The following is a 22,353-nucleotide window of genomic DNA, read 5'->3' as shown; positions in this document are numbered from 1 at the left end:
TTATTTTAACGTATTACCTTCATTATAAGCACACTGGTTTGTAGTGCAAACATTTTTACTGTTGAACAGAGGCAAATATATGCAAATGAGAGGCATAACAGCTAAGTAATTCAAGAAAAGGTGTTTACTTGTACAGTACATCATTTAAAGGTCATATAAGTCAGTAGGCACTGTGGTGTCTCATCTCATAATCAAAGGCCGGGAAATGAAACAGTGGTTTATTACAGAGTCATTGTCAGTATTTAAGTGCTATTAACTCATTAAAATCTAAGATGAATAGCCACAAATGTTCAATTCGCACTGTACTATAGCTGTTGATGACCCAGACCCTTCTAGGGTTTATCGAAATTCATTTTGATTTCAAAACAGCTTGTCTATTTGCTAAGTCACATACATATTAAACAGTATAAATGCAATATATATTAATTTGTCAATCAGCAATTTTTAATTGCTTGCATTGACATATATGAACATTTTTTTCCATAGCAAATTTGTAACAAGAGACTAAACTACATAAACATAATTGGTCATATACTGCACAGTATTTAAGCAATCAAGTGTAAGAGTTGGGGCAAAACAAGGAATGTGTCAAAGTAGATATTTGGTTTACAAATATCATCAGCCCTTGAAAATAGTTCTTACGAAGAAGAAAAACAAAAAACATCAATACTTCAGCTCCCGAGCTAAACTCTCAGGTAAGGCGTTCAATGTTACACAAAATAGAATGTTATTTATGCATAAAAATAAAGTTTGAAACACCCTGCATCCCAAAAGGTTTATGCACTGCTTCTGTTAAGAATCACAAGGGTCCACCGTCTGATCGTGACATCGGCAAATTCTTCCCTTTCATCAGAGAGAGCGATCACAGACGTTTCATTCAGCTCTCTGGATCGCCACTAGCAGCGCCACCCTTACAGGAAAGAATCTTCCGACGGCGGAGCGTAAGAAAATCCCAGGAAGGCATCATCAGCTTCCATAACACTAGCATTGACGATCGAATGCCCTGAAGAGAAGCACACAGAGTTTGGCACCATTTCCTCCGTGAACTCGGGATCAAAGTTTGAGATGTCATACTGGGATTCCTGCAAGACAGCATTAGAGAGTAATACACTGTAATACACTAATGCATACATTTTTTGAAACTTAAGCATATTGGTAAAGGGATAGTTCATCTAAAAATGAAAATTTGCTTTCCCTTTGGCCATCAAAGATGAGTTTGTGTCTTCACCGGAACAGATTTGGAGACATTTTGCATTACATCGAAACAGCTGTTAAAAACATCACAATAATCCAAGTAAATGACTTCCATCCATCAATTATTGTCTTGTGAAGTGAAAAGCTTGTGAAGTGTATTTGTAAGAAACAATCCATCATTAAGGCATTTTAACTTTAAACTGTTGGTTCTGACATTTAGAACTGTTTTGGGCTATTTTCATGTGACCCTGGACCACAAAACCAGTCTTAAGTCGCTGGGGTATATTTGTAGCAATAGCAAAAAATACATTGTATGGGTCAAAATTATTGATTTTTCTTTTATGCCAAATATCATTAGGAAATTGAGTAAAGATTATGTTCCATGAAGATTTTTTTGCAAAATTCCTACTATAAATATATCAAAATGTAATTTTTGATTAGTAATATGCATTGTTAAGAACTTAATTTGGACAACTTTAAAGGTGATTTTCTCAGTATTTTGATTTTTTTTGCAACCTCAGATTCCAGATCTTTAAAAGATGTATCTCGGCCAAATATTGTCCTATCCTAACAAACCATATATCAATAGAAAGCTTATTTATTGAACTTTCATATGATGCATACATCTCAGTTTTGTAAAATTTAACCTTATGACTGGTTTTGTGGTCCAGGGTCACATATGTAAAAGGTGCTTGATCTGTGCATATTTCTCCTGATTTAGAGGAGATGACCTTTTCACTATAGAAAGCTGATTTTTATGATTTTTTAGGTTTGATGTTTTCTTTCATACAAAAGGACAGCTTTTCACTTCACAAGACATTAAATGATGGACAGGAGTCGTGTGGGTTATTGTGATGTTTTTCTCAGCTGTTTGAACTCTTCTTATGACGGCACCTATTCAAAGGGTCCACTGGTGAGCAAGTGATGTAAAATGTTTTTAAAAAAGTGTCCAAATCTGTTCTGATGAAGAAACAAACTCATCTACTTCTTGGATAGCCTTAGGGTGATTACATTTTCAGCGACTTTTCATTTTTGGTAATATGAAGTCTTACCACACTAGGGTTGAAAGGAGGAGGAAGCTTTTTCTGTTCAAGGTCATCCCAGTTAATAGATGAGAAAAATTCATGTCCTTTGACTTCATTCTGCAACAAATTGGACATAACATATAAAGCCATTTTAATATCCTAAGATATTGTCAATTCAATATTGCCTGTGTGATACAGAACGTAATACAGTTGTAATACAAGTCAAAAGTTTACATACACCTTACAGAATCTGCAAAATGTTAATTATTTTACCAAAATAAGACGCATCATACAAAATGCATGCTATTTTTTTTATTTAGTACTCACCTGAATAAGATATTTCACAAAAAAGACATTTACATATAGTCCACAAGAGAAAATAAGAGTTGAATTTATAAAAATGACCCTGTTCAAAAGTTTACATACTCTTGATTCTTAATCAATTTCATGTGTCAAACACAACTATGCAAAAAAGCATTTTATTCAAACTTCACAGCCTATTCTTGCAGTGTTTCACTGTGTGTCTGTGAAACGTTGAGGTACCATTGTAGTAGTTTCGTGTGCTCGTGAAAATCATGGCAACGTACAACACAAAGTACCTAGTGTTGGCGAAATAACACATTAGCAGACTGTAGGGAATAATATGGAGTTTTTTTCCTGAAAACATCTTGCACAAAATAAATTCAAGCACACAGACCTGTATCTATGTATATTTTCAAAAACCTTTCAGGGCCTTTTTTTTTTCAGATTCACAAACTTTCAAGGATTTCAAGGACTTGTGGGAACCCTGTGTGTTGTTACCTGAATGATCCACAGCATTTCTTTTAACTGCCCTATGTTCTTCAGAAAAATCCTTCAGGTCCCACAAATTCTGTGGCTTTTTGTCAGCACTTTTGTCTATTTGAACCCTTTCCAACAATGACTGTATGATTTTGAGTACTAGTACTAAATGAAAAAATATGATATTTAGGCAGAATTAGAAAAATTTACACACACTCATTTTGTTCAAAAGTTTACACCCCTGTATCTTAATGCATCATGTTTGAACCTTCTGTAATAGTTGCATATGAGTCCCTTAGTTGTCCTCAGTGTGAAAAGATGGATCTCAAAATCATATAGTCATTGTCGGAAAGGGTTCAAATACACAAAAATGCTGAAAAACCAAAGAACAGTGGGCAGTTTAACTGTTTAGGACAAACAAGGAACTCATGAACTATCACTAAACAAAAAACACAGGTGTGAATCATTCAGGTAACAACACAGTATTAAGAATCAAGCATATGTAAACTTTTGAACAGGGTCATTTTTATAAACTCAACTATTATTTTCTCTTGTGGACTTTAAACGTCTTTTATGTTAAATATCTTATTCAGGTCAGTACTAAATAAAAAAATAACACAGATTCTGCAAGGTGTATGTAAACATTTGACTTCAACTGTATATTACAGGAAACTAAACTACACAAATCCTATTGAGATGCTACTGAAATATTCAACAAAATCATCCACCAGGGGGTGATATATCAGTACTAAATAGCTTACAAAGTCATCTCTGTAGCCAAGCCTCCTGGTGTGGTCTTTCTCCAGCAGGGCCTGAAGGATGGACCAGGCAGCTGTGGATGCCCCGGGGCGCATGACAAGTTCCTTGTGAAGAATGTTGTCATACATCTCATGCGTGTCCCTGCTGTAGAACGGAGGCTTTTGACATAAAGGTAAAAGACGATTTAAGCTTTATTGCCTACATTTTCAAAGACAACTATTCAAATGTATGATTTATTTATAACTTACCAGCCCGTAAAGCATTTCATACAGCACAGAACCCAGACACCACCAGTCTACAGTGTTATCATAGGGTTGTTTTCTGAGTACCTCTGGAGCTAGATACTAACGTGACAGAGACAGCAATTATTGCATTAAATCACTGTGTTATTCTACCTGCTAAAAGCTTAATTTGCAGTTAATTTTCTGAAAATGTAATGAGGTCAGTCTAGGAAAGCATAATTAGCAAATCAGTTACAATTTAATAATAAGAATCACAATAAGTAGTTACTTTTTAAGTTTAACAACTAATTAGAAAGAAAGGTTTCACTATAACATTTCACAGCTATTTTAAAGACACTTTTCAAATATTAAATTTAAAACATGCAATACATAAACATTTGGCGTTGGTAAAATGTTATGTTTTTGAAATAAGTCTCATGTTCACCCAGGCTGCATTTATTTAATAAAAACACAGTAAAAACTGCAATATTGTGAAGTATTATTACAATTTTAAATAACTGCTTTCCATTTAAATCTATTTTAAAATGTAATTTATGTCTGTGATGGCAAAGCAGCCATTACTCCAGTCTTCAATGTCACATGATCCTTCAGAAATCATACAAAAATGCTGATTTGGTGCTCACAAAACATTTATTATTATTATTATTAATGTTGAAAACAGTTGTGCTGCTTAATATTTTTTGGAAGCTGTGATACATTTTTCTCTGATTATTTAAAAGAGAACAAAAGAACAGGTATACACTACCAGTCAAAAGTTTTTGAACAGTAAGATTTTTAATGTTTATAAAGAAGTCTCTTCTACTCACCAAGCCTGCATTTATTCGATCCAAAATACAGCAAAATTTTAAAAATATTTTTACTATTTAATAACTGTTTTCTATTTGAATATATTTTAAAATGTAATTTATCTGAAATAGAAATCTTTTGTAACATTATAAATGCCATTATCATCACTTTTGATCAATTTAAAGCATCCTTGCTAAATAAGTATTCATTTCTATAATTTCTTTCCCAAAAACATATAAAAAAAATTATACCGACTTCAAGTTTTTGAATGGTATAGTGTATAATGTTACAAAAGCTTTTTATTTCAGATAAATGCTGATTTTTAATCTTTCTATTCATAAAATCCCCCCAAAAATGTACTCAACTGTTTTAAATATTGATAATAATAATAATAATAATTAATGTTTCTTGAACAGCAAATCAGAATATTAGAATGATTTCTGAAGGATCATGTGACACCGAAGATTGGAGTAATGATGCTGAAAAATGTATCTTTGATCACAGGAATAAATTACATTTTAAAACATATTTATATAGAAAACAGTTATTTTAAATAGTAAAAATATTTCACAAAATTACTGCTTTTGTTGTATTTTGGATCAAATAAATGCAGCCTTGGTGAGCAAAAGGAAATTCTTAAAAAAAAAAAAAAAAAAAAAATCTCACTGTTCAAAAACTTTTGACTGGTAGTGTAAATGTCTTTAATGATCAATTTAATGTGTCCTTATTGAATAACTGTTTTAATTTCCTATAAAAATATCCTACTGTCTCCAAACTTTTAAACTGTAATGTCATTTATCATTCATCCATCATATTTATATTATATAATACCTCAGGTGTCCCACAAAATGTGGTCGTTGTGTCTGCTTGAGAGATGCCCTCCTTACACAGTCCAAAGTCAGTCAAGACTATATGTCCCTTAACAGACAAAAGATGCCAAGAGGAACATTTTCAGGAAGCATGTCACCACACAAAAGGCCTATTCTTCACAGAGCCAAAGAATCTTGTGTCTGACTGGAATATCTGCCAGGGCCTTGTAACCTCACAGTTTCATTTGATTCGACAGGAAATGCACAAATAAAACTTCAACTAACCTGAAGCATTCTTACTAATTAAAAATAAGTCTTCGGTTTCATTGCAATATTTCATTTGGCTGGCGAAAGCTACACTCTGTACACCTCGTCTCGGGAAATCAGAAGAGTTTGTTATACTTCACAGCAAGGGTAGATTACTCTGTTTCCTCTGGAACCCTCTCAACGTTGATCGGCTACGCTTTGGCAATGATAAAAGTGCAAAAAAAAAGAGGGGTACTTACTTGAGAGTCCAGCAGGATATTTTCTGGTTTCAAATCCCTGGGAACACAAGAACACTTAGGTTGTTAGCATTTTGTCATATGTTTTCAGTCAGGAACTATTTGGCTAAAAAACATTACACAGAACTTTACACAGAAAAATCGTAATGATAAATTATAGGTATTATAATATAACAAGACAGGCTATTCATAATGCATTTCCTTGCGGCCATATACCGTCACACCCTATGAATGCAAACTATACTCTCATGATGGCCATTTCACATGTGAGTGTAATTTTAAAAGACTACAGTTAAGATAGTTCACCAATCAAATCCATTGTGGGGAAACCATTGGAGGGAGGAGATGTTGAATGTGTCTGTTAAACATTCCACTGCCTCTGGGAATTCTCCCACACTTTAACAGTTAAACATCATCCCAGAATGTGTATTTATAGACAAGGGATACTGTAGTAAAGCTGCATTTACCTGTAAACAATGTTTAGAGAGTGCAAGTAACCCAGAGCACTTGCCATCTCAGCGATGTAAAACTTCGCTCTGGGTTCAGGAAAGGTCCGCTCTTTTTGGAGGTGAAAGAAAAGCTGTAATGGAAAGAATCAAAAATTGTAATATTCACTGAATAAATGCAGAAAATAGTCAAGTTACCCATGACCTCACTGCTATTTTGTAAAGTGCCTCATAGTGCTAGTACTTATTGGTGTGATGTTTCATTAGCTGACATTTAAAATATCGTCAGCAGACTTTTAGCTAAAAAGAGGAAGTCTGACCAGAGGTCTAAATGAGCCTGTGAATAGGAACCATGCAAAATGGTAATAAAGTGACTAAAAATTTGCAACAGTCATGCATTTGCTTTATCATCTCATTTACATGCCACATGATAATTCCAATGCATTTCTATGTTAAAGGGATAGTTCATCAAAAAAACCTTTAGTCTGTTAAAAGCTGTATGACTTCATACACCACCAGTCAAAAGTTTTTTAATGTTCTCTATTTATTTAATCCAAAGTACAGCAAAAACAGCAAAATTGTGAAATATTTTTATTATTTAATATAACCGTTTTCTTTTTGAATGTATTTTAAAAAGTAATTCATTCCCTGATTTCAAAGTTTTTTTTAGCATCATTACTCCAGTCACATGATCCTTCAGAAATCATTTTAATATTCTGATTTGCTGCTTAAAAAACATTTTATTATGTTGAAAGCAGCAGAGTATACTTTTTTCAGGATCCTTTGATAAATAGAAGAACGGCATTTATCTGAAATAGCAATCTTTTGTAACATCATAAATGTCTTTATCAGCACTTTTGATCAATTTAAAGCGTCCCTGCTAAATAAAAGTATTAATTTCTATAATTTCTTCTTTTTTAATTTGCTTTTGAATGGTATAGTGTATAATCTTACAAAAGATTTGTATTTCAGATAAATGCTGATTTTTGGATTTCTATTTACCAAAGAATACTGCAAGAAAGTGCAATTTTAAATATTAATAATATAATAATAAATGTTTTCTTGATCAGCAAATCAGCATATTAGAATGATTTCTGAAGGACCATGTGACTGGAGTAATGCTGCTGAAAATTCAGCTTTGATCACAGGAATAAATTGCATTTTAAAATATATTCAAATAGAAAACAGTTATTTTAAATAGTAAAAATATTTCACAATAATACTGCTTTTGCTCTATTTTCGGTCAAATAAATGCAGGCTTGGTGAGCAGAAAGTCATTTTTTAAAAACATTAAAAATCTTACTGTTCAAAAACTTTTGACTGCTAGAGCATCTTTGTAGGAATACAACACATGTTTTAAAATATCTTTCTTCTGTGTTCCACAAAAAAGTAGTCATACAGATCCGAATCAAGGATGACCAAATGACCCTTTGAGACATAAAGTGACAAATGTCCACGTCAGCAATAGCTATATTTATAACATTTTGGTTTAATCTGTCAAACAGTGGCTTTTGAGATGTGATAAGACAGACATATCAGCCTTGAGCTTCTCAACCACAAATACTCACTTCTCCACCATTGACAAAATCCAGGACAAAGTATAACTTGTCTGTTGTCTGAAAGGAGTAGTGCAGTCCAACCAGGAAGGGGTGTTTAACATTCTTTAGCAACACATTACGTTCCGCCATAATGTGCTTTTGCTGGCGCAAAAAAAAGGGAATTCATAAATCAAATGTCAAAGAGTGAGCATAAATGAAGTTTAGGCATTAAAACCAAGAAAATCATTACCTCTCTCCTGTTTAAAATTATCTTTTTTTGCAAGACTTTAATGGCGTAACACTTCCCATCCCGTTTCCTCTTTGCAAGAAGAACCTTTGTATGGGAGAGTACACGGTGGGTTAGCAAGTTTCACCTTCCAATACGACTGCCCATGAGCAGAAACAAGACAAGCTTTGACTTCAAAACTGAGAAACTTTCACTTCCTAAATGGAGAGTCCGTGTCTCAGAAACAAACACTATGGCTAACCGTTCAGCAAAGAAAACAGAGAATATATTAAGGCTCAGTGACATCCAGAGCTTTCAGTAACTGATTCAAAATGTGTACACAAGGGATTGACCCACTTTCTCTTCATTACCACATTTCGGATCATTTTCATTATTAGGCATTATATTTAAAAAGAAACTTACCTTCCCAAAGCTTCCCTTTCCTATGACTTTAAGAAAGTCAAAGTCAGTGGGTTTTGCACTATTGGAAAAACACAGTGATTAAAACTAAAATTAAACCTATGCATTAATAATTTGCTTTGCATCCAAATCATGACATAAACACAATATTCATCACTATACAAAAGCAATGCAATAATTGAAATTATTATTATTAAAAAAAAAAAAAAAAACTTACTGTGGATTTCCAGATGGCCCTAGGTTTATAGTTCTAGAGGTAGAGGTACTCTGTAAGAGATATGACAAAACTAGGTAAGACTCATTTAAAAGCAGTAGTAAAATTATTTTAGTTTATTTATCTGTAGAGTACAAAAATATAACTTTATACATAAAAACAGAAGAAAAAAAATATTAATAGAGATTATAGCACAAGCTATCTTGCATCTCGGGTCCTTAGAAAAGATTTTTGGATCAGTAAGATTTTTAATGTTTTTTAAAGAAGTCTTCTTTTTAAAGAAGTCTTTTCTGCTCATCAAGGCTGCGTTAATATGATTAAAAATACAGAAAAAACTGTAATATTGTGAAATGTTATTGCAATTTAAAATAGTGGTTTTCTATTTTAATACACTATAAAATAGAATTTATTCCTGTGATGCAACGCTGAATTTTTAGCATCATTGCTTCAGATCCTTTAGAAATCATTCTAATATGCTGATTTATTATAAATGATGGAAAGAGTTGTGGTGCTTAATCATTTTTTGATCCCTGTGATATTTTTTCCAAGATTCTTTGATGCATAAAACCTTAAAAAGAACAGCATTTATTTAAAATAGAAATATTTTGTAACAATATGCACTAATGTGTAAAGTCTAGGGTCAGTCCTTTTTTTCTTTCGTTCTTTGAAAGAAATTAATACTTTTCCTCAGAAAGGATGTGTTAAATTGATCAAAAGTGATAGTAAAGACTTTCATAGTATCATAGTTTCCAAAACAACATTAAGCAGCAAAATGGTTTCCAACACTGATAATAAATTACTGTATTTTAATGATTTTTGAAGAATAATGTGCTAAAAATTCAGCTTTGCATCACAGAATTTTAAATAGTATATTTAAAGTATATTAAAATAGAAAACAGCTATTTTAAATTGCAATAATATTTCATAATATTGCCTTTTATCTGTATATTTAATTCAATAAATGTATTAATAACTGTAGCATGTTAAAAATGCTTAAAATATAACTATACAACACTCAATGCCGGTAAATATAGCAAACAAGCAGAACAAAAAGGAAAGTATTAAGACCACTTACTCAATATGTTATATATATATATATATTAAAAACATAATATTAGTACATATACCAACCTTGTCATCTTCATCCTCTGAGGCATCAGAGAAATTTTTAGATTTGTCCATCTGCAGAAAGTCTTTGACATCAGAGCTGCGAGTTTGAAATGAACATTCACATGTTAGAGGTCTGACTGAGGCGATACAAAGCCACAGCTGTGAGGAGGAATATGAGCTAACATCAACATCTCTCTGTAACAAGAACCGTAACCATGGCAAATTTTACAGAGAATCAAAAAGAAGCATCTTTTATTTGGCACGGGTTCATAAGATACTATCGAACCGGCTTTGTACTCAAAGTTCAAAGAGATATCTGGTTGTGGCTGGTTTTGGCATGTTTCCAGTGTAAAGCCCACTCAAATTTTAGGTACATTTAGATGCACTGATACTGTGGTGATAAAAAACTGAAGGAACAGTAACCGGCTGATATACTCACTGGTTGCTGAGCTGTGGATTGGACACAATCTTCTGAATGAACTCATGTAACCCCGCTTTTCTGTGTTTTATGAACTCTAAGAATTATACAAAATATATAGGTGCAAATTAGCTTACGAAAAAAAATAGGAAATGTGCATAGCAGTGGCCTCTTAAATTTTAGTTTTAATGCTTTTGGTAGCCAATAATTTACTGCACTAAACACTTTGTGATAAACACAAACAATTAAACCCATATTTGATGTAGTCTGGATGATTTTTTTTGTTCAGGGTTTTTGCATATATCAAGCAACCTGTCCAAAATAGCATTTGCTTAATTTGCCTAACTTCCAGCAAGTGACATAGGACATACAGAAAAGTATTATTGTGGTTCAGCCAAGTGGGTTATGTAAGCATCTGATATGTCTGATATGTCATGCTGCCCATAACGAAAACTATGGAAGGCCGTTTGCGCCACTAAATAAATTTTTTTTAAAAAGGTTGCGACCTTTTATCTCACAATTCTGACTTTTTTTCTGAGAATTGTGAGATATAAACTCATAATTGTGAGTTATAAAGTCAGAATTGCGAGATATAAAGTCAATTCTGAGAAATAAAGTCAGAATTGCGAAATATAAACTCACAATTTTGTGAAATAAAGTTGCAATTCTGATAAATAAAGTTGCAATTCTGAGAAATAAAGTTGCAATTCTGAGAAATAAACGCGCAATTCTGAGAAATAAAGTCAGAACTGCGAGATATAAACTCACAATTCTGAGAAATAAACTCACAATTCTATTAAATAAACTTACAATTCTATGAAATAAACTCAGAACTGCAAGTTATAAACAATTCTGAGAAATAAAGTCGCAATTCTGAGAAATGAAGTCGCAATTCTGAGAAATGAAGTCGCAATTCTGAGAAATTAATTAACAGTTCTGATAAATAAAGTTGCAATTTGAGAAATGAACTTGCAATTCCAAGAAAAGTCGCAATTCTGAGAAATAAAGTTGAAATTCTGAGAAATAAAGTTGAAATTCTGAGAAATAGTCGCAATTCTGATAAATAAATTCTGAGAAATAAACGCGTAATTCTGAGAAATAAAAGCACAATTCTGAGAAAGTCAAAACTGCAAGATATAAACTCACAATTCTGAGAAATAAACTCACAATTCTGAGAAATAAACTCACAATTCTGAGAAATAGTCGCAATTCTGATAAATAAAGTTGCAATTCTGAGAAATAAAGTTGCAATTCTGAGAAATAAACGCGTAATTCTGAGAAATAAAAGTACAATTCTGAGAAATAAACTCAGAACTGCGAGTTATAAACAATTCTGAGAAATAAAGTCGCAATTCTGAGAAATTAACTAACAGTTCTGATAAATAAAGTTGAAATTTGAGAAATGAACTTGCAATTCCAAGAAAAGTCGCAATTCTGAGAAATAAAGTCGCAATTTTGTGAAATAAAGTTGCAATTCTGAGAAATAAACGCGCAATTCTGAGAAATAAAGTCAGAACTGCGATATAAACTCACAATTCTGAGAAATAAACTCACAATTCTATGAAATAAACTTACAATTCTGAGAAATAAACTCACAATTCTGAGAAATAAACTCACAATTCTGAGAAATAAACTCACAATTCTGAGAAATAAACTCACAATTCTGAGAAATAAACTCACAATTCTATGAAATAAACTCAGAACTGCGAGTTATAAACAATTCTGAGAAATAAAGTCGCAATTTTGAGAAATTAAGTCGCAATTCTGAGAAACTAACTAACAGTTCTGATAAATAAAGTTGCAATTTGAGAAATAAAGTTGCAATTCTGAGAAATATACGCGTAATTCTGAGAAATAAAAGCACAATTCTGAGAAATAAAGTCAAAACTGCGAGATATAAACTCACAATTCTGAGAAATAAACTCACAATTCTATGAAATAAACTCACAATTCTACGAAATAAACTCAGAACTGCGAGATATAAACAATTCTGAGAAATAAACTTGCAATTTTGAGAAATAAAGTCAATTCTAAGAAATAAGGTCAGAATTGCGATATACTCACAATTTTTCTCAGAATTGTGAGTTTATATCTCAAAATTATGACTTTTTTTCTCAGATTTGTGAATTTACATCTTGCAGTTCTGAGAAAAAAAGTTTTGCAAGATGTAAACTCGCAACTGTGAGAAAAAAAGAGAAATGTGAGATGTCGCAATAACCTTTTTAAATTTCAGCGGCAGAAAAGGGTTTCCATACAAAACAGACCTAAGACCCATTTTTAAGAAATACTTATGATAACATCACCTCTTACGGAAAATAACTAATTTATCAGTCACTTATGAAAACCAATGGCCTCAGTCTTTCAGTGCAGCATGGCTCACTACTGTAAAAATGGGCCCCAAATAATTAGATTGCTATTGTCCAGCGAGACAGCAATTATCCAGAGAGAATGAGGGGGAGAGACAAAAGCATAGAGAGAGAGAATCTTTTACCAATGGTGGAGAAGCCTTTACATCATGCACACAAATTTTGCATGTGCTTCCAATGACCAGACCAATGGTTTCTCCATGAAAAGATCCTGACCACATACTAGCCACATAATTGGTCGCACATGAGCTAAATACAATTGGTTCTTGGGTGCGCATTCTCATTCTGTTATTTATGCACACAATTTTGCTGCCACATTGTCTGAGAGCATAACGTGAGATTAAACAAGGACAAAGATTTTACGGGCTCGGGGCAGGGCAGATTTAGCATGGTTGATTTTCTGTATGGAAGACTGTCAGATAATCTAATTTGACAAATACACATGATCTCTGTTAAGCTAAATGAAGCACTAACGTATGTGCACGAGATGACAAAAGCTCCGGTGGGCTCTGAACAATATGCATTTTATTTCATGAAAAATCAAGGAAGTGTAAAATACCTGGGTCAAAGTTGTCTCCAAATATTCTCTTAGCAGGAATCTTCAAATTCAAAGCAGGAAACTGTTTTTTTAACTGCAGATAGAGACAATATCGTTTTAAAATACAATAGCATTCAAAAGTCTAGGATCAGTTAGGGCTGGGCGATTAATCGAAAAGTAATCGAAATCGATCAAATTTTTCCAGGTCAATTATTTCGATTACTTTCCCTTTAAAAACACTACCGCGTGTGGAGTCACGTGACCCCGCTCTGTTACGTTACGTTATTCTGCTGACATGTCGATGGAGAGCTTAAACAGTATTTATACAGTAAAAAGTATTTACAAGATATACAAGAGTAATTTTATTTAGAAGAGATACTGCTTATTTTCTACTTTTAATATGAAAAACATTAAAAATAATTTATTTTGTTTCCAAAAGTGCAAGTTATTTATTTTCACTAATTTAAGAAAAATGTGACTTTTCGTTCTTTAATTTCAGTTGTTCAACACTGATGTTCAATAAATAATCATAGATAGTAGATAGTGTGTGTTTCCTTCAAATATTTTTAAAATCAAGTAATGCACTCTTCATTCAAAAATCTCTCACTTGTAATATGTGAGCATATTTACTGTACAAAACTTGTCAGTGAACTATAAGGGCAAAAAAATAAATATTATAGAAATAATATATAAATATAATTAAATATAATTTTATTAATAAATAAAATAATCGTTCATTAATCGTAATCGAGTTAAAATGTTCAATTAATCGAGATTTGGATTTTAGGCCAAATCGCCCAGCCCTAGGATCAGTACTCAGATTTATTTAAAGAAATTATTACTTTTATTCAGCAAGAATGCATTAAATTGATCAAAAGTGACAGTAAAGACATTTATTACTTGACAAAATATAGTCAAATTAATGTCAAAAATATTTGGCAGCACAACTTTTTTTCAATATTGATAATAATAAGAAATGTTTTGAACAACCAATTCAGCATGTAAGGATGATTTCTGAAAGAAACTGGAGTAATGGCTGCTTAAAATTCAGCTTTTCCATCACAGAAATGAATTACGTTTTAAAATGTATTAAAATGATTTCTTGTGTTATTTTAAACTGTAATAATATGCCCTGGAGAGCATAAAAGCATATTTTTTCACAAGTTGCATTTCTAAAAGATTGTCAGTTTTATATCTTACATTAATTGGTAATAATTTTAATATTTAATTACAAACAAGTTCTAAACCAAAATCAATGTCACTTAAAAATAGCTGTTAACAAATAAATCATAGTTACAGTGGAGTCTGCCTGTCTTTTCACAATGATTACAACTTAGTTTACTTACAGTGTTGTACAGTTTGTCAAATTCTGCATATCTCCGAAACACAAACCACTCATGCCTTCCAACACTGACAATTACTTTGTAAACCTAACAAGACAAGAATTAAAACAGTCACACACAAAATATTTAAAACACAGCGAGCCAGAGCTCTCAAAATGTAAATCAGTGCATTAAAGGTCACTCACAGTATAGCGTTTCTTCTTGTCTCTCTGCTCATTAGAACAGGGAATGCTGACATTGGGGCAGTTAGGTTGCTCCTCCATCCTGAGGCCTCTCAGAATCTCACAAGCGACAGCTCATAGATGCAACAGGTCCTCAGATCGCTTCCCTGCTTCTCGGGCACACCTGATCCTGATGGAAACTCTCCATTTTGGTCCTGCGCAGAACACAAACATACCAAAACATAAGCGAGATGTTCTACCACAGCCAAGCTCTCTTTTCAGCAGTGTCCAGCGTCCACTTTAGCTCCAGAGGGCTCTTTGGGCCTTGCATGACAGGACAGGAAAGCCACTCAGAGTCACTAATCAAGTGTGGCATGAACACAGAGAGGAGCCTCAGTCTGGGCGGCCAAGCGATGAGTCTCCACCTCTCTTTTCCTCACTCTCTTTCATCCTCCCCTCTGCGTTTCTCCAGCTGGGAGGGAGCAAAAGGGGACGTTCTTCTTTCATATGCCACTTCCACATACTCCCTCTGTCAAGCGCAACACACGAATGCTCACTGGGTGGGCAACATTCCCCTTCCCCTCTGAGGTGCATGAGGTATTTTTAGATAATGCTGCACTGGACATACAAGATGCAGATTTAAAGGGCAGGAGGAGCCTCTAAAGAACAGCTTATGATAGAAATATTTAAATATATGTTGATTGACGATTTTCTGAGGTTTCTATGCTCATATATGGGCCATTCTACAGAATTGGTGCAAGTTGCTGTCCCACAACCAAAAAACACATTTAAAAAGCATTTAGTAAGTAAGTATTCAAATCTTAGATGTTTACTAAGATCCTTTTATCATCTATTGAAACTCACAACAATATTTAAAATATTAGTAAGCTTAATATATATATAAAATCATCATTAAGTGGGTACTTTTAATTGGGAGGTAGCTGTTTCGAACCCTAACTCCTAAATTTCAACTTATGAAAATTATATTGCAATATTTTTTGCATTTTATTCCATTGTTGATTTCAAAAATATCTTTTTAATTTTTTAAAAAAGAAGTTAAAAATATATATATATTGTATATTCTCTTTGTAAAAATAAACTTAATGTAAAAAAAAAAGTCTTGCATTTTTATGTCATTACCGAAACTGTATATTTTGTGTCCCTCTCTCTCATAGCTACACGGTGAGCAGATAGGCCCCATCATTTTGAGGTAAATGTGTTCAAAAGTATGAAAAATCGGTGTGCAACTTTAAAGAATGTCACTACCGAACACCATTTTTCTACAATTAAACACTTTTTTGGGAGTTATTCCATAACATTTAGTTTTTATATACAATATACAAGAGTACAAATGTTCAAAACTGTGCTAACTAACCATGTGCTGATTAGCATCTTTGAAAAAGATCTAAAAAGCATCTAAAATTGTCACCACCAAAACATTTGGTGAAGTTTCGATAGTAACATCTTTGATTTTTTGGGTGTTATCCTATAAATTTGTCATGACCAAAACATGTCATCATAGTTTCGGTAGTGACAAAAGGAAACACATAATCCTCATATTTAAGGGAAATGAACAAAGTTTTAGTACAGTTCTGCTTTTTTTTGTATTTTAGTTTGCTTTAGCAAGTTAAAATTCTGTAATGTAATGCGGTCGCTATATGAAAGCATTACTGTCACTACTGAAAATGTGCTGTCACGAACGAAACATGGGATGTTTTGTCAAAAATAAAGTATACTGAATTATCAACTAAGATGTTATGATAGCTTTTGGTTCAATGTTTGTCCAAACTAATGAATCCTTCACTTTAAAATCAGTATGATTTGACTTTTTGTTGATTCAAAATACAACAAATCTCATAAATTACACTTTAAATATTGTTTAAAATCTAATTATTACTGATTTACCTCAGAAAATTCATTAATAAAATAGCAAAAATATGTATTTACAATTTATATGTAAGCCAAATCTTAAAAGGTCAATATAACCCTTCTAAATAAATTATTATTACTGTTACTGTTTCGGTAGTGACAAATTTGGGGAGAGGACAAATATTCAAAAACTTTCTGGAAATACAATGTGAATTAACTGCACAGTTACTAGAAATGTGTATCTTGGATATTTTACATTTTGCATACATACAAAATTGTTGAAAAATACATTTTTCCACATCTCACTCTGAACCAATTCTGTAGAATGACCCACATATCATAAAAATTTACTATGTTCCAAAAACTTGAATAATGAGGAATAAATAATAAAACAATAATTAATAATATAGAATGTAAAGATTTAGTGGCTACTTTAAATGCAGCAACCTCATCAAAATAGTGAGCACCAAAACAATACAATATAGAATAATGGACGTCTTTATGCATAATACAATACTAAATTATTAAAACAAGCAGTGGGATTATTCTAAACGCTCCGGTGTTACTCTTTATCGTATTGTGTGACATGCAATACAAACTAAATGTGTGCAGATGAGATAACAGACTGCAGAAGTTGCAGACACAGTTTACAGTATCACTGCGATCTGTATTTTTCTACATTCCTGCGAACTTGGAGGAATGTTACAGGTTTATTTGCCTACGTGGTCAAGTATTCAAAGACTAAGATTTAAGTTTTAATGGACTATTCTGAAAACCCCACATGCATATTTAAATTTTCATGAGCGTGTATGCATACAGGTATTGGGTTAGATATGCAAATAAATTTACTGTTCTGCCCAGCCTTAATCATTTACTGTACCCATGCAGACAAGACATCTCATGTTTTGTTCAACTAAAAACAGACACCAGGAAGCATAGCATGCATTCATTTTAAATGCCTGTTCCACTGTCTGAGCCAAATAACAGAGTCACTTCATCTTAAAACTGAAACTAGAAGCTTCCCATGGCAAGAGAAATGAAAAATCACTTAAAATGAACTATAAATGATACAACATCTATCGATTTAGGCTCATTTATTATGCAATTTCAAGCAACTATAGCCACTTGGGTAATGTCATCACTTCATTAGAGCTGTCAAAGGATTACTGTTATTAAACATGACCTCAACTCAAACAGTCAAACAGGTTTGAGCAGCAAAAAGAAAGTACAAAGGAACAAGTATAAACTTGCACAGACATCACACAATAAAACCTAGATTCATGCTGTGCAAAAATGCATCAGTACAGGTTTTCACTTTTAAACTCTCTGGTTTCATCTCAGATTAAGACTAATCCTACACTTCTGCAACAAGACAAATCTAAAGTGACAGTATGTTGAGACCTATAGGTAGGATATGTGTCAGAGAAACGTGCAATAAAACTTAGGACAGTTTAACTTCCAATAAAAATTTCTAACGGAAGGCTTAGTGAACATTTCACATACTGTTCATATCATTTTTTATTTCACCCAACATTGCGTAAGCTATTTCCCAGGGATACTAAATGACACAGACTATAGCTCATGTAAGATTCATAGTTTCATTTCCCAAATAGCAACTATTCCAAGGCATTTCTCTAATTTAAAACTGAACGTTTTTGAGTATGTGTGTGTTAAAATGGTGTAGGAACATATTTGAATTATCAGTATGTTTATTTAACAAACTAACTAAGCAATGTGACCACAAAAATATAAGATAATAGTTGTTAGGTGCTTAATATTAGCACTATTAAAGAAATAGTTCACTTTCAGAACAAAAATGTACAGATAATGTACTCACCCCCTTGTCATCCAAGATGTTCATGTCTTTGTTTCTTCATTCGTAAAGAAATGGTGTTCAAGGCAAACATTTTAGGATTTCTCTCCATATAATGGACTTCTATGGTGTCCCCGAGTTTGAACTTCCAAAATGCAGTTTAAATGCAGCTTCAAAGGGCTCTAAATGATCCCAGCCGAGGAAGAAGGGTCTTACTAGCGAAATGATGGGTTATTTTCTAAAAACATTTACAACTAATACACTTTTTAATCTCAAACACTCGTCTTGCTGAGCTAGACAAGAGGCATTTGAGGTTAAAAATTTTTTTTGTTGAAAATAACCAATCGTTTTGCTATAGATAAGACCTTTCTTTCCTCAGCTGTGATCGTTTAGAGCCTTTGACGCTGCATTTTAGAAGTTTAAACTCCACAGAAATCCATTATATGGAGAGAAATCCTGAAATGTTTTACTCAAAAATAGTATTTCCTCATGACTGAAGAAAGAAAGACATAAACATCTTGGATGACAAGGGGGTGAGTACATTATCTGTAAATTTTTGTTCTGAAAGTGAACTACTCCTTTAAGTAAAATAGTGATAAACTCATTACTGGTTTCTATTTATAATAACAATAGCAATATACTCTTGTGATATTATATATTAGAATCAATTGTTTTTGTTCAAATTAATCTAAAATGTTAGCACTGCTGTTGCACACACACATTCAAATAACACGAATGGCTGTAAAATATTACACTGAATATATTACATCCTACATGGTGCAATGGGGATTTTCTTGTAACTACAATTCCAGAAGGCAAGAAACAACACTGTGAATTGAAACCAACCAAAGCAAAGCTTCAAAACAAATTCCTTTTGACCGTGGCTGACAATTGTTTCCTTTTTTTCTAGAGCTCTGTATTTCTGGCACTGGGCTAGTCTGTTTTAAATAAATAAATAATTTTATTACGTAATGTACATTGTGTACTATCGCGGAGAATGGACCTGTTACAGCCAAAACTTACTACAACCGTTGACGTACTTCTAGAGTCACTCGAGTGCTTGAGATTGTTCAAAGAGAGTAAAGACAGAACTTGCCTTATTATTTTCTCACTCTTTCCATCCAGCTGGCTCCAGTGACGTGTCGGGAGGCAAAGGAAGTGCAACGATTCAAAATTCAAACTCGGCGTGTCTGGGAACTCAACATTGAGCCGGTTTAACTGAAAAGACTACGTTCATCATGTTACCGATGAGCCGCCCGTCAAATAAAGACACATTGACGTTTGTTCCGAAGTTCCGAAACAATCAGTCACGCGACTAAACGCGGGGGACGAAGAATAATAATGTTGTAAAGGAACATAAACAACAGCGCCATCTAACGTTAGCGGCAGAACTGTCATGCATACTGTCAGTCACATTTTGTGTTATGTAGATACTAACTGAAATGTTATGTTAAGACAAGAATAATTGTGACCTGAACCACAAAACCAGTCTTAAGTAGCACGGGTATATTTGTAGCATTAGCCAAAAATACATTGTATGGGTCAAAATGATCTTTCATGGCAAAAATCATTAGGATATTAAGTAAAGATCATGTTCATGAAGAAATTTTTGTAAATTTCCCACCTTAAATATATCAAAACTTAATTTTTAGTAATATGCATTGCTAAGAAACTTTAAAGACAACTTTCTCAATATATATATATTTTTTTCTCCAAATTTGTAAATAGTTTTATCTCTGCCAAATATTGTCATATTCTAACAAAGCATACATCAATGGAAAGCTTATTTATTCAGATTTTTATGAGGTTTAAATCTCAATTTTGAAAAATTTACCTTTATGACTGATTTTGTGGATCACGGTCACAATTTCCTTTTTTATAATTTTTTGGCTGACAGTTTATTTTGCTGTATATAGGCCTACACTGCCACTATTTGATCAAAAATACACTTATGAACAGTTCTTTTTTAATATATTTTAAAATATAATTTATTTCTATGATGCAAGCTGAATTTTAATCAGCCTTTACTCCAGTCTTCAGTGTCACACGATCCTTCAGAAGTCATTCTAATATGCTGATTATTACTTTTATTATCAATGTTGGAAACAGTTGCGCTGCTTAATAAGTTTTTGGAACCTGGGATACGTTTTTCAGGATTCTTTGATAAATAAAAAGTTATAAAGAACAGCATGTATTCAAAACATAAATCATTATAAGTCTTTACTGTCGCTTTTTGCTGAATAAAAGTATTAATTTCTTTCAAAAAAGAAAGAAAGAAAAAATTTACTGACCCCAAATTTTGAACGGTAGTGTATATTGTTACAAAAAAATTCAGTTTTAAATAAATGCTGTCAAATTCATATATATATATATATATATATATATATATATATATATATATATATATATATATATATATATATATATATATATATATATATAATAAGCAACACAACAGTTTCCAACACTGATAATAAAATAGCATATTAGAATGATTTCTGAAGGATCATGTGACACCGAAGACTGGAGTAATGGCTGATAAAAATTCCACTTTGCATCACAGGAATAAATTCTATTTTAAAGTATATTAAAACAGAAAAAACACTATTTTAAATTGCAATAACGGTTCACAACATTACCGTTTTTTTCTGCATTTTTAATCAAATAAACACCAAAAATATATATGTGTGTGACTCTGGACCACAAAACCAGTCTTAAATAGCACGAGTATATTTGTAGTAATAGCCAAAAATACACTGAATAGGTCAAAATTATCGCTTTTTCTTTTATGCCAAAATTCATTAAAATATTAAGTAAAGATCACGTTCCATAAAGATATTTTGTAAATTTCCTACTGTAAATATATCAAAACTTAATTTTTGATTAGTAATATGCATTACCAAGAACTTTATTTGAACAACTTTTCTCAGTATTTAGATTTTTTGCACCCTCATATTTCTCATTTTCAGATAGTTGTATCTCAGCCAAATATTGTCCTATTCTAATCAATGGAAAGCTTTTTTAGTCAGGTTTCATGTGATGTATAAATCTCAATTTCAAAAAGAGTGACCCCTATGACCGGTTTTGTGGTTCAGGAACACATTCATTCATGTTTAATTTTCCAAAGACAGAATAAAATCACAAAACATCCGCAAGAGGGCAGCATGGACTTACATAATAAAAATTTCTGCGGTATGTTCAATAAGAACTATTTTACTTCGCACTAATAATTCGAATATTCAAAACCTGCCAATAAAGCGTATTATTGACTACAATATATCATTAATTAATTTATTTTTTATATAGAAAAGGTTCTCGGGAGCAAACATACTAAGTCATTTCATACTACCCCAAACCGCATGCAAATAAAAAGGCGTCAGCGAGTGACACAGACCAGTTGCTGTTCAACAACAAGAGCGCGCTCCTCCGCCCACCTTTGTTCACCAATCAGGAGCGAGGCCGCGTGCGCAGATTCAAACCCGTTTCCGGAAGAAGGCTGGGCGCGAGATTCGGCGGGATGGACAAAAAATGAAACAGAATGAGTGGAAAAAACACACGCGCTGAGAACACAGTACAGAGTGACAGTACAGAGGGGTGTGTGTGCGTCCAAGGCGCGCAAGACTAACACAGAGAAATATTTATGGATTTTTGTCCTTTACCATTTTGCGATCGCATTGGAAGTATACATCTTTGACTTTTGTTATTTAATAACAAGCATTTTGGAAGGATTTTTCATTTTCATTGCCTCATATTTATTGCATACTTGCTCTCGGGGATGTGACTGTACGGATCT

General features: G+C 32.7%; 2 protein-coding genes across 2 annotated transcripts in view; one reads left to right on the top strand and one right to left on the bottom strand.

Annotated features, from left to right (window-relative positions):
- Positions 1-106: 106 nt before the first annotated feature.
- Positions 107-19,875, bottom strand: sgk3 (serum/glucocorticoid regulated kinase family member 3). The gene is made up of 17 exons (XM_073830419.1): positions 19,657-19,875; positions 14,903-15,093; positions 14,721-14,804; positions 13,396-13,468; positions 10,492-10,567; positions 10,074-10,149; positions 8,946-8,995; positions 8,732-8,789; positions 8,333-8,416; positions 8,113-8,244; positions 6,566-6,678; positions 6,102-6,138; positions 5,618-5,704; positions 4,007-4,102; positions 3,761-3,916; positions 2,247-2,336; positions 107-1,082 (listed from the first exon to the last, which is right to left on the bottom strand). Exons 2-17 carry the CDS (start codon positions 14,978-14,980, stop codon positions 912-914), a joined length of 1,461 nt encoding a protein of 486 aa, XP_073686520.1. The 5' UTR covers positions 14,981-15,093; positions 19,657-19,875; the 3' UTR covers positions 107-911.
- mybl1 (v-myb avian myeloblastosis viral oncogene homolog-like 1) overlaps positions 15,130-22,353 on the top strand; it is a 25,802-nt gene continuing 18,578 nt past the window's right edge. The window contains exon 1 of the mRNA XM_073830575.1: positions 15,130-15,438. Within this exon, the coding sequence (XP_073686676.1) occupies positions 15,130-15,438 (309 nt within the window). The remainder of the gene's footprint in view (positions 15,439-22,353) is intronic.

The sequence above is a fragment of the Garra rufa genome, chromosome 24, assembly GCF_049309525.1.
Source record: "Garra rufa chromosome 24, GarRuf1.0, whole genome shotgun sequence".
Classification (NCBI taxonomy): Eukaryota; Metazoa; Chordata; class Actinopteri; order Cypriniformes; family Cyprinidae; genus Garra; species Garra rufa.
This window is presented reverse-complemented; position numbering and strand designations above follow the sequence as displayed.

Excerpts from the sequence above, each read along its gene's own strand:
- sgk3 (XM_073830419.1), bottom strand. The coding sequence starts at position 14,980 with ATGGAGGAGCAACCTAACTGCCCCAATGTCAGCATTCCCTGTTCTAAT. Across the intron at positions 4,103-5,617 it reads CATTTTGTGGGACACCTGAG|TATCTAGCTCCAGAGGTACT; the intron begins GTATTATATAAT and ends CTGTCACGTTAG. Across the intron at positions 3,917-4,006 it reads ATGAAATGCTTTACGGGCTG|CCTCCGTTCTACAGCAGGGA; the intron begins GTAAGTTATAAA and ends TTATGTCAAAAG.